Source organism: Galeopterus variegatus, unplaced genomic scaffold (assembly GCF_000696425.1).
Source record: "Galeopterus variegatus unplaced genomic scaffold, G_variegatus-3.0.2 Scaffold6, whole genome shotgun sequence".
Lineage (NCBI taxonomy): Eukaryota > Metazoa > Chordata > Mammalia > Dermoptera > Cynocephalidae > Galeopterus > Galeopterus variegatus.
Window position 1 is genome coordinate 1,021,469 of NW_007726117.1, and position 16,400 is coordinate 1,037,868.

General features: G+C 35.7%; 1 protein-coding gene across 3 annotated transcripts in view; it reads left to right on the forward strand.

Moving 5' to 3' along the window:
• Window positions 1-4,577: 4,577 nt before the first annotated feature.
• The window catches only part of ZFYVE9 (zinc finger, FYVE domain containing 9), a 121,065-nt gene continuing 109,242 nt past the window's right edge, over window positions 4,578-16,400 (forward strand). For 2 of the 3 annotated variants that reach the window (XM_008577792.1, XM_008577860.1), the window contains exons 1-2: window positions 4,578-4,662; window positions 8,211-10,318. In XM_008577792.1, coding sequence (XP_008576014.1) covers window positions 4,593-4,662; window positions 8,211-10,318 — 2,178 coding nt within the window. In that variant the 5' untranslated portion in view covers window positions 4,578-4,592. The remainder of the gene's footprint in view (window positions 4,663-8,210; window positions 10,319-16,400) is intronic. The other variant, XM_008577922.1, reaches the window with a different exon arrangement.

Below are 16,400 nucleotides of genomic sequence, written 5' to 3' on the forward strand. Positions count from 1 at the left end.
TCCACAGGTATTAACTGAATAGATACCATATCAGCTTCTGTGATAATCACTGGGGCTACATGATATACACAGTCTGGTGGGTGCCTGTGTGGTGCCTACAGTTTTGTGGAGAGATTGACATTAATCAGATAAACACAATGATGTATGATTATAGATGGTGATAAATATTATAAAGGAAAAGAAGTGCTGTGAGAGATTTTAAAGGGAGCCATCACCTTTTCTGGAGGTTCAGAGACTACTTCTCTGTGGAATGATATTTGAGCTAAGAGCTCAAATGAAGAATGATGAACTGAAATAACTGTAGTGGATTGAATTGTGTCCCCCCAAAGTTCCCTGAAGCTTGAATTGTGTCCCCCACAATTAGAACATTAGAAACTTGGCCCCAATGTGTCTGTTAAGAGGGTGGGAAATCCTATTATGGTAATTGAAAGGTGGAGCTTTGAAGAGGTGATTGGATTGTAGGACCATGCAGTAGTTAATGGATTAAAAATGGTGGTCAGGGTGTGGTTCTGAGGGCTTTAAAAGGAGAGAAGAGAGTCCCTCTCCTCTCTTCTCCCCTCCCCTCCCCTCCCCTCCCCTCCTCTCTCCTCCTCTCCTCCCCTCTCCTCTCCTCTTTTCACCATCTTGCAATGTGAGACCCCTGGGTCACTGTTGCCACCACCAGATGGACTTTGTACTTCCTAGCCTCAGAAACTGTAAGCAGTAAATTTTGTTTTTCTTTATAAATCACCCAGTCTCAGGTATTCTGATATAGCAACACAAAAATGGACTAATACAGGAAATTGGAACCAGACAAGTGGGGTGTTGCTTATAAAAAAAATACTTGAAAATTTGGAAGCAGCTTTGGACTTGGGTATTAGGCAAAAGGTTGGAGGAGTTTGGACAACTCAGAAGAAGACAAAGAGATGAGGGAAAGTTTGGAATGCCTTAGAGACTGGTTACGTGGTGGCGAGCAGAATACCGATAGAAATACAGACTGTAAAAACCCTTCTAAGGAAATATCAGATAGAAATAAGAAGGAGTTTATTGGAAACTGGGGCAAAGATCACCCTTGCTGTGAACTGGCAAGGAACTTGGCTGCATTGCGTCCATGCCATAGGACTCTGTGGAAGTTGGAACTTAGGAGTTGTGAACCAGAGGATTTGGCAGAAGAAATTTCTAAGCAGCAAAGCATTATGGAAGTTGCATGGTTACTTGCAACAGCCTACACTGAGTTTTGGCAAAGGCACGACATAAAGCCAGAATTTAAAAGGGAAGCAGAGTGTAAAGATTTGGAAAATTTGCAGCCTGTCCATGTGGTAGAGAAGCAGAGAGCACTTTCAGAAGAAAAACCCAGTGGTGCTAAGAAGATTAGTACAAAGGAAAGGGATTATGAAGGGAGGAGAAGAAGGCCCTGAAGGCATTGTAGAAGCCTCTGGGGCCAACTCTTCCATTTCAGGACCAAAGACCTAGGGAGACAGAATTGTCTTGGGGAACAGACTTGAGGAGCCCTCCACAGGCTCACTGCCCGGGACCACCTCGGGAAGCTGCTTCCAGCACCAGCTTCCCAGCTGCTTTGGCTACTCCAGCTGTGGGTAAATTGGCCCCAGATGTGGTTGGACGTGCAGCTTTGGAAAATACAAACTGGAAGCCTTGGTGGAATCCATGTGGGCTCACAGAATGCCATAGCTAGGAAGGCTTGGGAGCATCCACCCAGATTTCAGAGAATGTATGGAAAAGTCTGGGGACCCAGGAAGAGATATGTTGCAGGGGCGGAGTCACCACAGACAACCTTTGCTAGAGCAATGCCAAGTGGAAACGTGGGGTTGGAGTTGCAGCAGAGAAACCCCATCAGCAGCATGTCTAGTGGAGCTGTGAGAGTGGGACTGCCACAGAGACCCCAGACCTATGGAACTACCAGCATGCAATGCCAGCCTGCAAGAGCTAAAGCATCAATTGAAACCAGGAAAGCCATACGAGTGGAGCTGCCCAAGGACTTGGGGACCCAACCCCTTCACCAGTGGGCAGAGGATATCAAACATGGAGTCAAGGTACATGATTCACCAGCTTTGAGATTTAATGCCTGCCCTGCTGGGTTTCGGACTTGCTTAGGACCGGTTTTGGCCTATTTCGGACTTGCTTAGGACCGGTTTTTGCTTTTGGCCTATTTCTCCCTTTTGGAGTGGGACTATGTACCCTGTGTTTGTCCCACCATTGTATCTTGGAAGTAGATAACTTGTATTGATTTCACAGATGGGACTTTGAACTTTAGACTCTTGAATTGAAACAAATTAAGACTTTGGGGATGAAATGAATGTATTTGCATGTGAGAAGGACATGAGTTTTAGAGGGCCAGGGGTGGAATGTAGTGGATTGAATTGTATCCACCCAAAACTCCCTGAAGCTTGAATTGTGTCCCCCAAGTTCTATGTATTGAAAACTTAGCCCCCACTGTGACTGTTAAGAGGGTGGGAAATCCTATTATGGTAATTGAAAGGTAGAAGCTTGAAGAGGTGATTGAGTTGTAGGACCCTGCAGTAGTGAATGGATTGAAAATGGTGGTCAGGGGCATGGTTCTGAGGGCTTTAAAAGAAGAGGGAAGAAAGTCTCTCTCTGCTTTCTCTGCTTCCACCATCTTGCAATGTGAGACCCCTGGGTCATTGTTGCCACTGTCAGATGGACTTTGGACTTCCTAGCCTCAGAAACTGTAAGCAGTAAATTTTATTTTTCTTTATAAATCACCCAGTCTCAGGTATTCTGATATAGCAATACAACTTCTTGAATTTTTGTAGTCCTTATTCTGTAACACCTATCTATTAATTTTATCTGACAAATTAATCATGTAGTACCTGGTGATATACTGTATTTCTTGTACTGAGTTCTTTAAAATCATTTACAATATTATTTAAATTTTCTTATTTAGCATTGTTTACCGTTAACTAAATTATAAGCTTCTTGTTAAGGATGGTGCCTGAGACTTGAATTACTCGCATACAGTAGTTTTACAATAAATATATTAATCTGACTGTTTATTAAGATTTTATATATAGTGATCACAAAATGCTGTTAAGTTTTGTAGGCATATAATAAATGTGCCAGATTGTGTGTTGTGGGAAATTTCATTTGCTTTTAGCATTAGGTGGTTTAAATATGCAGTCTTTATTAAAAAGACTGACATGTATATGAAAATGATTTTGAATGGTAAATAATTAGACAAAAAAGATTGGTTTATAAAAAACAATTTAAAGATTACATAGCCTATTTGTCTACCAAAACTTAAATAACCTAACAGGAGCCAATCAATAAATAAAAGTTCACTAAATTAATAATCATGGAGAAATACTTGAATAAGTCAGTTAAATTACCTGAGATTGTCTTCTTATTTGTAAAATGAGAGAAATAATATTGACACTTTTATATACCTCAGGGAAGAAGAAACATTATCTTTATGCGTCAAGGAAAATATACCACTTTTTATATTTAACTTAAAGTTTGTAATAGCAGGATATTACATTTCTGATTTTACCTCTTTTCATGTTTTCCTTACTCAGACTTTTTGGGGAAATTGTAATCTGACCTCCCTTCCCATATACAGTCATCCCCTCAGTGTCTGTGGGGGATTGGTTCCAGGACCTCCTCAGGTACCAAAATCCGTGGAGGCTCAAGTCCCTGTGTAAAATGGTGTAGTGTTTGCATGTAACCTCTGCACATCCTTCCATATGCTCTAAATCATCTCTGGATTACTTATAATACCTAATACAATGTAAATGCTGTGTAATTAGTTGTTATGCTGTATTGTTTAGGGAATAATGACAAGAAAAAAAGTCTGTTTATGTTCAGTATGGATGCAGCCATCCATTTTTTTTTTCTCGAATATTTTTGATCCACAGTTGGTTGGATCCAAGGATGTGGAACTCACAGATACGGAGGGCCAGCTGTATACCAATAAGAATCCAATAAGAAAATTTTGAGAAATTAAGGAAACAGATAAGCATGGAGATCATGGTAATGGATAAAAAAATGGGATAATAGATAGCATTTATTTATCACCTCCTATTAGCTCTTGGAATTCTAAGTAGTTGACACACCTAGTGTACAAGCCCAGAGGATGCTTTTAGATCAATTAATACTAATGAAGGCTTAGAAATGGTACTTGAAAAGAAGAGATTAAAAAAAATTAACAGATCAGAGTCATCATTAGCATTTTGGAACTAATATCTCTCACGCTGTGCTTAAACTTTCCTGTCATTTACCATTTGAAAAAAATTGTATAAGTTTTCTTTCTAATAGAAATGTAAAGTTATCCCAAACAAAATGATCCTTTGTCAACATCTGAAGTTTGTTTTTTGAAATGATCATTAAGTCTGCCTTATATATTTAATTATATTGATATTTGTCAGCTTACAGGTTTCTAGACTTTATTAGCTTAAAGATTTTATAATATATCCAGTGGGATGACTAGTTTTAGTTTATCATTGTCTAAATAGATTTATAAGATATTTTATCCTTGTATACTTAAGATGTATAAATTATATTTAATAATTCAAAGTATAATACACATTTGTTCTACTTTTTAGGTTTAAACAGGTCTCTTGAGTGGTGTTTCCTCACCGATGGAGAATTACTTCCAAGCAGAAGCTTACAACCTGGACAAGGTGTTAGATGAATTTGAACAAAACGAAGGTGAGAATTTACATTTTTGAATCTATTTGGATTTATGATAAAGAATGTGGCGATATGAGAGGATGCCATACTTAAAAAATATATATCAGATCCTATCACTTAATAATAATAATAATAATATATAGTAATATCCAGAGGAAGGAATAACATTTTTTAGTGCTACTTGCCAGTTACTTACATGAATTATACCATTTAATCTTTAAAATAATTCCATGAAGATAGGACCTCTTATCTCCATTTTACAGATGAGGATAGAGGCACAGAGAGGTTAAGCAACTTCTGCAAAGTTACCTTGCTAACAAGTGGCAGGATTAGGATCCAGGCAGTGTGATACGAGAGCTTGAGCTCTATGCTACCCTATACAGTCAATTTATCGGCAAGAAAAGCTTTAGAATGTATGTTTGCAATTTCTAAACTAAGAAAAATAGATTGTTCCATATCAATTGCCCAATAAAGTAAAGATGCATCTTAATACTAATTTTAAAAGATTTACATTTTTGAGTAACTGGCAGAATGATTAATTAAATTATACATTCTCAAGCCTCAGTCTAGAAATGTCTGTTTAAGATTCACTTCAGTGAAGGATGCCTTTTCCCTAAATTCCCCTCTCAATTTGACCTTAATGGATAAGCCATAATTAAATATCTTTCACCTCACCCCTCTTCCCCTGTGTTCTCTATTTCTCAAAGGAAATGACGTGTAACAAGTTTAAAAAGTAATATATTTTTATCTAAAGTATATTATTTTAGTAATGGTCTCTAAACCTTCACTATATTCAGTGACTGAAGGTTATTCTTTGATAGCAGTTGAGAAAAGAGATTAATTTTGATTACCGGAATGGCCTCTTCTCATATTTTACCATTGGTGATCTAACACTAACCCGTATCCTTAGGCTCATTCCTGATTTATGTAAATGTGAAATCTAATCATTAGGGATTTTATTAGATTTAGCTGGGCTTTGTACATACCACTCTGGAAGGTATATTATCCTGTGAGTTTCAGCTATTTATACAAGTATTTTCTTAACCCTTTCTTTGATTTAGCCCTGTATGTATCACAGTTATTTAAGTCATAAGATATCTAGTCAAGTGTTATACCTAATCATATGAATACTTTGCTTCTAGAAAACCATTGACTGTAATAAAACTATTAGTTCATTATATTAGTCTCTTTAGGACTTCTAAGATTCTAGTAGTGTACTTTGTACATTGTTGTTTTTCAATACATTTTTGTTGTATCAGTAAAAATATTTTAGTTAGAAAAAATAGCATTTGCTTACAAAAGTAACTCCTTTAGAAGGAGGATTTCCAAAAGCAGCTTCTTGGTTTTAACTGCATCATTCATTTGTTTGAACTATTTTTCTGAATCTTAGTACCAGCTGCATTAAAAACTACTACCTCTAGCATGGTACCTTAAAGAGTATAATTTAAATAAAGTGATTTCTCATTTTGTTTTACTTTATTTTTGTCTTTAAATGAAAAATACACCACAAACAGACTCTGACAACACTAGGTTATTAACATTATACCCGGGTAGGAAGTAGTTGACTAATGAAAATTTTAATACCCAGTCATTCCTGTTTGAATATTGTCAAATATGCTTATTAGAAGCAATATCTTTTTTTTTATTTCCAGGAACCAGTTTGGAAATATGATTTCTTTCTTTCTTTTTTTTTTATTTTTTGGCAGTTGGCTGGCAAGGGGAGCTGAACCCTTGAAGATTTCTTTTTTAAAAAGAAAGCCCGTTACAAAATCTCAAATGTCTGCTAGCCCAAATTTGGTAAACTCAGGATTTAACACGCAGAGGAAACTAAGCTCATTCTTCACACAATCTGATGTTTTATGGCCTTTACCATTTGCCCTTTCTAGCTTCTTTTCACAACTTCCTTACACTAATTCTTTTCTCAGCCCAAACTGATTTACTTACTTCTCTCTTAAAGTCTTATATTTGGGGCTATGCTTTTCCTTGTTCTCCTACTAAAAATGCCTTCTTTTCCAAACTTACAGAAAACTGTCTTTAAAGTCTAGCCCAGTTCCTCCTGCCTCCATGAATTCAAACTTGCTTACTTCTTCTTGGAAAATACCTTTCTCCTCTGAATTTATTTTCTACTCCTACATAAGAGTTTTCAAATACTTATGCTACCCTGTACTGTTAATTAGATATTTATGTATATCGTATCTGTATCTTATTCTCCCAACTAGTTATATACTTCTTGGAGGCAAGAGCTGTCATTTAACCTTCAGTTTCCTAAAACGAGTACTTTTACTATGGTAGATGCTCACTTACAATATATTTTTTTGTGTACCTACTACATACCAGTCTCTATGTAAAGTGAAGAATGACATCGATGGAAAGAAATGGTTTCTGTCTTCAGAAATCATTTAGTGGATGAAAGAGATAGCAAAATAAGCCATTGCATTACAGTATAGTATGTCCCTTAATAGAGGTATGAACAAGGTACTATGGGCACATTGAAGATTAATGTTATAGATGAGAATTAATGTTACAAGTAGATCTGGGCAATTTCAAGACCATGGTTATTAGAGTTACTGAAGGAAGAAAGCAGGAAAGCACTAATTACATTATTTCTCTAATTTACTTAGACATACACAGTAGTAGTATAACTTTGGGAATAACTTAGCCATCATAGTTATGACCTTTTAAAAAGTAAACAGAAACATTTCATGAAATTATGCTTATTGATAGACTATTAGTAGGTTGATTTAATAAGATAAATGAATACTTTTTGCCAAATGTCCTCAGATAATAGTATAAATATGAACCTAATTAATAATGTGTTGTGACATGGTTACAAGCAGAACTTCATGTACTATAGTAAACTTTTTTTTAACTTGTTATGGACAAATTTTAAATATATATATATATATTAAAGAGAATAGTATAATAAACCGCAATCTACCCATCATCCAGCTTCAACAGTGATTGACATGCTGCCATTTTTGTTTCATTTCTACCTTTATCTGTTCCTCACTCCCTGTTTCATTGTTATTTTTTACAGTGTTTTTTCTTAGGATAAACTTGCTATACATCAAAATGCATAGATCTCAACTGTTTTGACAGATGGGTATATCCATGTAACCCACATTCCAATCATGATGTAGATTACAGAGCATTCCATCTCCCCAGGAAATTCCTTCATTTTCCTTCCCACTCAATTACTGTATCCTCACTACTGTTCTAATTTTTTTACACTTTAGATTAGTCGCTACTGTGCCTTGTACCTGGACAATCTGAGGATGCTTTTCCCTCTCCTGTGCCCCACTACCGCCTGTGGGCCAATTTAATTATATTACTTAGATAGATAGAGTTATTTTATTGTTTAGAATGTTTGAGATATTACCATTTGATAACATATAATTGGAGGGAATTGTCTTAAGTATATTTTCCTATTCCTAGCCAAAAATTAGAAGCCTTCATATCCTAGGAATATTTTATTTTCACAGTATAGTTAGAAGTGTTGATGGATTTAGTCTTAGTAGCTTTTTCAGTGTTGCTAGCAAACTTATTGTAATTACTTACTTTTTCAGATGAAACAGTTTCTCCTACTTTGCTGGATACAAAGTGGAATAAGATTCTAGATCCCCCTTCTCACCGACTGTCATTTAGCCCTGCATTGGCCAGTGTGAATGAACCTGCAGTTTCTGATGAGTCACAACCACAACAGAAAGTCTTCTCCCTGGCTTATTCAGCTCCTCTGACCACAGAGGGAGAGGATCATTGTGCTAATAGACAGGACTGTGGTGTAAATCCAGAGACCACCACAATGTGGATTGATGAAAATGCCGTTGCAGAAGATCAGTTAATTAAGAGAAACTATAATCAGAATGATCAATTCAGTGCTGTTGAAGTGGGAGAGAAGAAGTGTGGAAATCTAGCTTGTTTGCCAGATGAGAAGAATGTTCTTGTTGTAGCTGTCATGCATAACTGTGATAAAAGGACATTACAAAGCGATTTGCAGGATTGTAATAGTTGTAATAGTCAATCCCTCATGGATGCTTTTAGCTGTTCACTGGATAATGAAAACAGACAAACTGATCAATTTAGTTTTAGTAGAAGTGGGTCTTCTGAAAAAGATATGAACTCAGAAAAACAAATGGATCCATTGAATAGACCAAAAACAGAGGGGGATTCTGTTAGCCATCTATGTACTACTTCATCTGATAGGCTAGCCAGTGTCTGTTTCCCTTCACAATTAAAGGATGATGAAAATGTAGGTAGAGACCTCTCCATGTCTGCGATTACAAGTTTACAGGTTGATTCAGTAATCTCATCCCAGGGAACAGGTGGAGGTCCTGCTGTTAAAAAGCAAGAGAACTATACACCAGATGAGGACCTCACTGGTAAAAACTGCTGTCCTAGGACAGATCTAGGGAGTCCAAACTCCTTTTCCCACTTGAGTGAGGGAATTTTGACAAAAATAGAGCCAGCAGAGGAGAGAACCACTGAAGAATCCCTCCGGTCTGGTCTACCGTTGTTTCTCAAACCAGACATTCCTAATGGGTCTGAAAGGGATAATAACTATGAACAGTTTTCTGATTGCTTTGTGCCTAGTGAAGTTAGGGCTAATGAAAATAAGGGTTGTGAACATGAAGAAATTCTTGGTACTACAGAATTTCTTAATATGACAGAGCATTTCTCTGAATCTCAGGAGATGACTAACTGGAAATTGACTAAACTAAATGAGATGAGCGATAGCCAAGTAAATGAAGAAAAGGAGAATTTTCTTCAGATTAGTCAGCCTGAGGACACTTATGGTGATAGTGGAGGAGAGTGTGTTGGAATGACAGACGCAGGTCTAGATTTAAAAGGAACTTGCATGAATGAAAGTGAAGGATGTGATTTCTCCACTGTTATAGATACACCAGCAGCAAATTCTCTATCTAATGGTTGTGATTCCTATGGAATGCAGAGTCCAGTTGTTTCTTTTGTTCCAAAGACTTTACCCTCCAAAGAAGATTCAGTAACAGAAGAAAAAGAAATAGAGGAGAGCAAGTCGGAATACTACTCAAATATTTATGAACAGAGAGGAAATGAGACCACAGAAGGGAGTGTACTACTGTTAAACAGCACTGGTGACCTAATGAAGAAAAATTATTTACATAATTTCTGTAGTCAAGTTCCATCAGTGCTTGGGCAGTCTTCCCCCAAGATAGTAGCAAACCTGCAATCTATCAGTGTTCCTTTTGGTGGTGCAAGACCTAAGCAACCTTCTAATCTTAAACTTCAAATTCCAAAGCCATTATCAGACCATTTACAAAATGACCTTGCAACAAACAATGGAAATAATATTAAAAACAAAAATGATATTCTTGGGAAAGCAAAATTAGGAGAAAACTCAACAACCAATGTATGCAGTGCATCTTTGGGAAACATCTCTATCGTTGATACAAATGGGGAACATTTAGAAAGTTATGAGGCTGAAATCTCCAGTAGACCATGTCTTGCGCTGGCTCCAGATAGCCCAGATAATGATCTCAGAGCCGGTCAATTTGGAGTTTCTGCCAGAAAACCATTTACCACTCTGGGTGAGGTGGCTCCAGTATGGGTACCGGATTCTCAGGCTCCAAATTGCATGAAATGTGAAGCCAGGTTTACATTCACCAAAAGGAGGCATCATTGTAGAGCATGTGGGAAGGTAAGTTGCATGTATAAGCTCAGAAATCTGGCATGCTCATTTTGTAATGCTCAATTAGAAATTAAAGGCAACATAAGGTAAACGTATTTCTGGTTGTGATGACATTATGAGTAGATTTTGAAAACCCAGTTCTAGTTAATGTCTACGTAAAAAAAGTCCTTACTGATTCTTAGAAAGTGTATATGTTTTTTTTTGTTGTTGCCAGTATTTACACTGAATCATTTTCATGAAGAGATGTGAATTGAGGAAGTGTTAACTTTGTGGTTTCTATATTGATAGATACTTGGTTAATGGAATAATTCGAAATAAGAAAGTTATTCTTTCAGTTTAGGAAGTTATTCTTTCATTTTAGGAAGTTATTCTTTCAGTTTAGGAAACATTTATGATTAGCTTTGTATTTTTTAATTTTTGAGAAATTGAATATTACATTTAGAATCCATTGCAGTTTTTTCCATAGGATTTTTGCCATTGTACTAGACGTTCTGGAACTTTTTATATACATACATATTTTTGTCTTTTCTTCCATATAACTTTGATATAAAATAGAGTTGAAAACTATAGATCCTTTTGACAAGTTATATGAATAATTGATATTCTTTAGTTCTCCCAAAATTCTGTTAGCTAATAACACATCAGTTTGCTAGTTTGTTTGATTTTTTTTTTTTTTTTATCCTTTTTGTCTTTTTTCGTGACCGGCAACAGATCGCAACCCTCAGTGTCGCGCCCGTACCGGACCGGGACCGGCCACGGGATCGCAACCCTCGGTGTTGCTCCCGCCCCTCACTCAGCCAGTGAGCCGCCGGTCTGTATGTGGGATCCGAACCCTCGGCAGGAGCGCCGCCGCACTTCCCAAGCCGGGCCGGCCCTTAACATACTCTTTTATTAGATATCCTCTCACTAGTGTCTCAGAGCATTGGAAGGCCTGAGGCTCTGAGAGGAGAGACTTACTTGCTCAGTAGTCAAGAGCAGAGTCAGATCTGAGTTCACAACAAGTAGAGAATAACTATATTCTCCATTTCACAGAAGCCAGGAGGAAATTGAGGTCAGAAGAGGTAAAATGAGTGACAGTCTCTTGTCTTCAGCTGGCCCAACTCAGCACTCTGCATGTGGTTGATGCAAAGCTTGTATAAAGTCCTAGTTGGTCCTTGTCTCTGTTTCCCAAGCCGGGCCGGCCCTGATTTTTTTTTTTTTAAACAAACAAGAGTTGTAAATAAGGAGGAAAGATGATTTTGTATTTTTAGAAAGAATGTGAAGTTTGGTGTCAGGTCTGGATTTGAATTTTAGCTTTGTTACTGTTAAGTATATAACTTTAGTAAGCCTTAGTTTTCTAATCTGTAAAAACAAACGAAAACGTGAATAATTTTCATTGAGCTGTTATATAGATTAAATGAGATCACAGAATTAATAGGTGTTCAATGATTAATCTCTACTTCCCTTCTTGCCTAATTTATTGGTCTGTCTGTGTTTATTAGGATGCTTTCAACTTCAAGAAACAGATTATCTGACCCTCAGTCACTTAGATGGAAATAATATTTATTTCACATAACAAGAAGATATGGGACTCAGTTATGTCTGGGTATGAAGTCAGGAACATGGAAGTTCTTTTGGTCTTCCCTCATTGTCTCAAGATAGTAGCTCAGCTCTAAGTATCAGGTCCAAACTGACAACTTGCTAGGTTCAAAGAAACTGGTTGGGGAGCAAAAGAGTCTACTTCTGTTGCCACCCTCTTCTCAGAGAGGAAATAATCTCCAGGAACTTCCTTCAACTTGCTGGCCAGTTCTAAAACCACAGGTTTTAGACCAATTACTGGCAAACTGTATCAGGATTGCCAGAATTGGCTAGTCAATTATGATTTATTTCCTAGGGCTGAGCACAATGTTGCCTGAACAAAAGTGAGAATGAATCTATTAACAAAAGAGAGGGGAAAGTAGCAGATATGTAGAATGAACAAGTCTGTCTAATAATGTGGAATGCGAACTATAGGTAATAAAATTGTATTGTATTTGGGATTCATGTTGTATAGATTGTAGCTGCTCTTACCACAAAAACAAAAAAAATGGGTAACCAGGTAAGATGATAGATGTGTTAATTTGTTTCACTAGAGTAACCTTTTTGCTATCTATATGTATCCCATAACATCATGTTGTATACCTTAAGTATGCACAATAAAATTTATTAAAAACAAAAACAAAAGGAAGGGGGAGAATGGTTCCTGGGTGGGCAATCAGCAAGGTTTATTAGAAAGTCCTAGCATAAAAGAACCAAATGATGGGGAACAGAAAGAAGTTAAAGCTGAGATTGGGTTGTTGGTCTCTGATTATTAAAGTTTGGAGAAAATAGTGTGTCTAATTCCTAAATATTTTGCCGTCTTGTTTTTGTTAGCTGAAGTAGATCTATGGTCAGTAGCCTAAACAGGGCAATTTTCTCTTAGGAAATTAGGTTATTTTTATGTCGTTCTGTGTTTTGCTTACTGTGTATAGTACTTTCTGAAATTTTTGCTTTCTTAAGCAAATAATAAAAACACTTCTGGTACAGTCTAGTGTATCCAGATGTAATGAGTAAATAGGTACCTTAGGTAGATTCAGAAATAAAATGATGACAAAATGCACATAAATTGAAAAATTAGATGAGATTTTTGCTGAGTATTTGTGGAATTTATGGATTCATATGGATTCATGATGCCATCTTTTCCCCCCATCTCCATCTACCTCAGAGATGTGGGAAGGATTGATAAGATAATGTCTGTAAAAATCCTTGAGCTTTTCAGTAGAAAAGGACTTTTAAATTTTCTGGGTATTAATCAGATTATATTGAGAATTGAGAATGTAGCTTGAAAAACACCCCAAGCAATGTAATTTTGTAAAATAATGGTACCCGTTGAAAAAAGAAACGTAGTTTGTTCCATTCTAGTAGAAATTAAACATATCACATAATTTACTTACTACCTACAGCTAAATTATTTTTACTGCAGCTAACGTATATTAAGCATCTAATATGTGAAAGGTTCTTGGCTAGATATTGGGGATTCAGAGGTACATAAATTGGGATTTATAATCTCATGAGGTTTATAATCAAGGGCACTGATTTTGGTGAACAGGGAGAGGAATATCTGGATTTCCTGGAGTTTTTTTTTATCTAAGTAGATAAACAGACCTTTTCATCCCACAGCAAATTATAATACAGTGTTTTGAGAGTGCCAGTTTAGTGTGCTTTATATTCATTCTCATTGAGTCTTCATCAGAGTCTTGTAGAGTGGGTGTTAATTTTCCCTATTTGACAGATCAAGAATCTGAGGCTCAGAGAGGTCAAGGAATATGCCCAAGGTCACACAGCTTATAAGTGCCAAAGACAACCTTAAAGCTACTACTCTTTCCTTCAGTCATACTGCTTTCCCCAGCACACCTCCTCATTCATACTAGCAATATGAGCAAAATATTTTAGGAACATTGAAGAATAAGAGGTTAATTTTTCTAAGAATAGCAGAAGGAGTTAGAAAAGTCATGACATAAAAAGTGACCATTCGGAGAGGGAGATATAAAAAGGTAGATATAGAACACTATTTATGTGGACAAAGTTTACGTAAACTTTGGAACAAAGTTCTAAATCTTTGAGAAAAATGGGATCATGTTAGAGCACAGCTGGAGAATTAGTAGTAGGAAAAGGGAATAAATTCATCTTGCAGAAGAAATATGTCAAGATAAAAATGTTGTTTGAATATAGAAGCAGCTAATAGAAAATTGTGAGAAATTATTAGCACAGTATAGGGCTTATGTTCAGCTCTTGTTAAGTAGTACCCAGTATAATTGTTATAGTATTTATCTTGATATAATGTTAGTAGAATAAAAAATACTTATACTAGAATTTATGAAAGTATTAAAATATTGCAGTTTATTTCTACCATGCTATTATGGGGGTGGGGAAGGGGATCAAGACATGTGGGTTCCACTACCTTCATTGTTAATTGAAAAAGCATGTCACTCACTCTAAAATGCTTAACAAATGTGTTTTATCTTATATTTTGACATATTAGTAATTTAGGTAATTGCTCCATATAGCAGCATAGTTCGTACCTGTCCTGTATGATAGGCAATAAATTACAGAATAGAAAGAGTATAGAGAACTCCTTCCTCAAAAGGTGCCCTATAAGTTCAAGTTATCACCATTATTATATATCCATATTAATTTCCTATGGAAATCATTGATTCCAGTAGATCATGGTTATTTACTCTCTATCAAGATGCATTTGCCTTGAATATTTTGACCCCTTTTTACTTGATGATTTGACTTCAAAAGCCTAGGAAGCAGTTAAATTTAAGAATAAGGGAAAAGAATTTTTTGAAAGAAGAATTTCTAAAAGAAAAAAAAGGTTTTTTTATCCTTTATTTGGTCCTTTGCAAGATTTTGTCATACTTTATTCGTTACTGTCATTGATGGGGGACTGGTTATGATTTATTGTGTGCCAGTTGGTAAATTACTCTGTTCTACTTACTATTTCATTAGTGGTAGACATAAAAAAAAATAGCCTTTAAAAGTAAAACTTCTTGAACTGATATTTATAGCTTAGCTGTTTTGTATTTGAGATGGTATTAAAGATGAGAATAACATTTTTTAACACATTCACTTTATGCTAGGCTTATGTAATCTAACACCATATTTCTCTGAGAAATAGGAAAGAAAAAATATTCTTCAGAAAGATAAGTAACTTGTCCAAAACCTCAGAGGTTATAAATGGGGTTATAAATGGGAATGTGTGGATTTAAACACAATCTGTCTGATTCCAAAGCCTCATTCTCTTTTTACTATACTGGACACAACAACAAAATTTATCTGTGCTTGAATTGCTTGCTAGAAACATGTCACTATCTTCGGGTGAACATTGGGTTTGGGCAGTGGTAAAGGATTGGGAATTTTAGTATTTGAATTTTTAAGGAAGACAAAAAGTGATTGGTTCTATCAAGTGATGGGAGAGCCTAGCAAAGTTAGCAGGATTTTAGGTTTTACTCACTTTATCAGGTCCTGAATCACAAAGTAGGAAAAGAACATTATGGGCACCAAGTCACTGAAAGTGGAGAAATTTAGTGACAGTAATATATATCACTTTATTTTCCCTTTGTTATTTTCTACTTTAATTGACTTAAAAAAGTACAATTCAAAATAGATGAATTTTTACTGCATTAGTGGTTTGAATAGAGAGAACAAAGAGAATTATAGGATAGGTTGTGTGGAAAAGAGCACTGGAATGGGTATGACAAAACTCTGAGCCTCCCTTTCCTCTTCTGTAAAAGGAGGGATTGCATAGAGTTTCTCTCTTTTTCCTGGAGCTCTAAAAGACCTTGTGTGAACCTTTGTTTAAAAAAAAGAAAGAAAGGAAACAAAAAGATTTATGCTAGCACTCATTAATCTCCAAAATTATTACTGAATTTACAGACTAGCTGAGGTCCTTTGGGGGAAGAATATGCTATTAAACATTTTGAAATGTGCTAGGCTGAAAGTGTGTTTCCTGGAAGTCATCCCAGTTAGCCTGGAATGCTATTTATCATAGTGTCAGTTAAGTGGACTATACTTAGGGTTTTATTTTGTAATTACTGTTTCCTTTTTTTGATTAATTTCTTATACTAGTTTGTTCAGGTCCCTTTAGGCCCATGATCTTCATCACTTATAGTTAAAATAAAATAGCTTGATGACAAGCATAATATCAAAGTGGCATATTGAAACATCTAGATTAATTTTTAATATAGTTCTAGAAAGTTCCCCCCTCAGATATTTGAGGTTATAGATTTTTGACACATATTAAGCATTTAAAAATGTAATTATAAAATGTTACATTTTATATAAGTTTATGTAATTTATATAATATTATGTATACCTATAAAATGTCAAACTACAGTCAGTTTCTAATTCTATGTATTTAATTTTAATTAGTGTTCCACAGTGAAGTCAGGAGCAATTTTATTGATAAAAATATATTACAGAATTAAATAACAATATTTTTATATTTAAGTCATTATGCCACATTCATAGTTTAATCAAGTGAAAAAGTACTTTAAAGAATTAAAATAGCAAATTAGAATTAGCTGTTCAA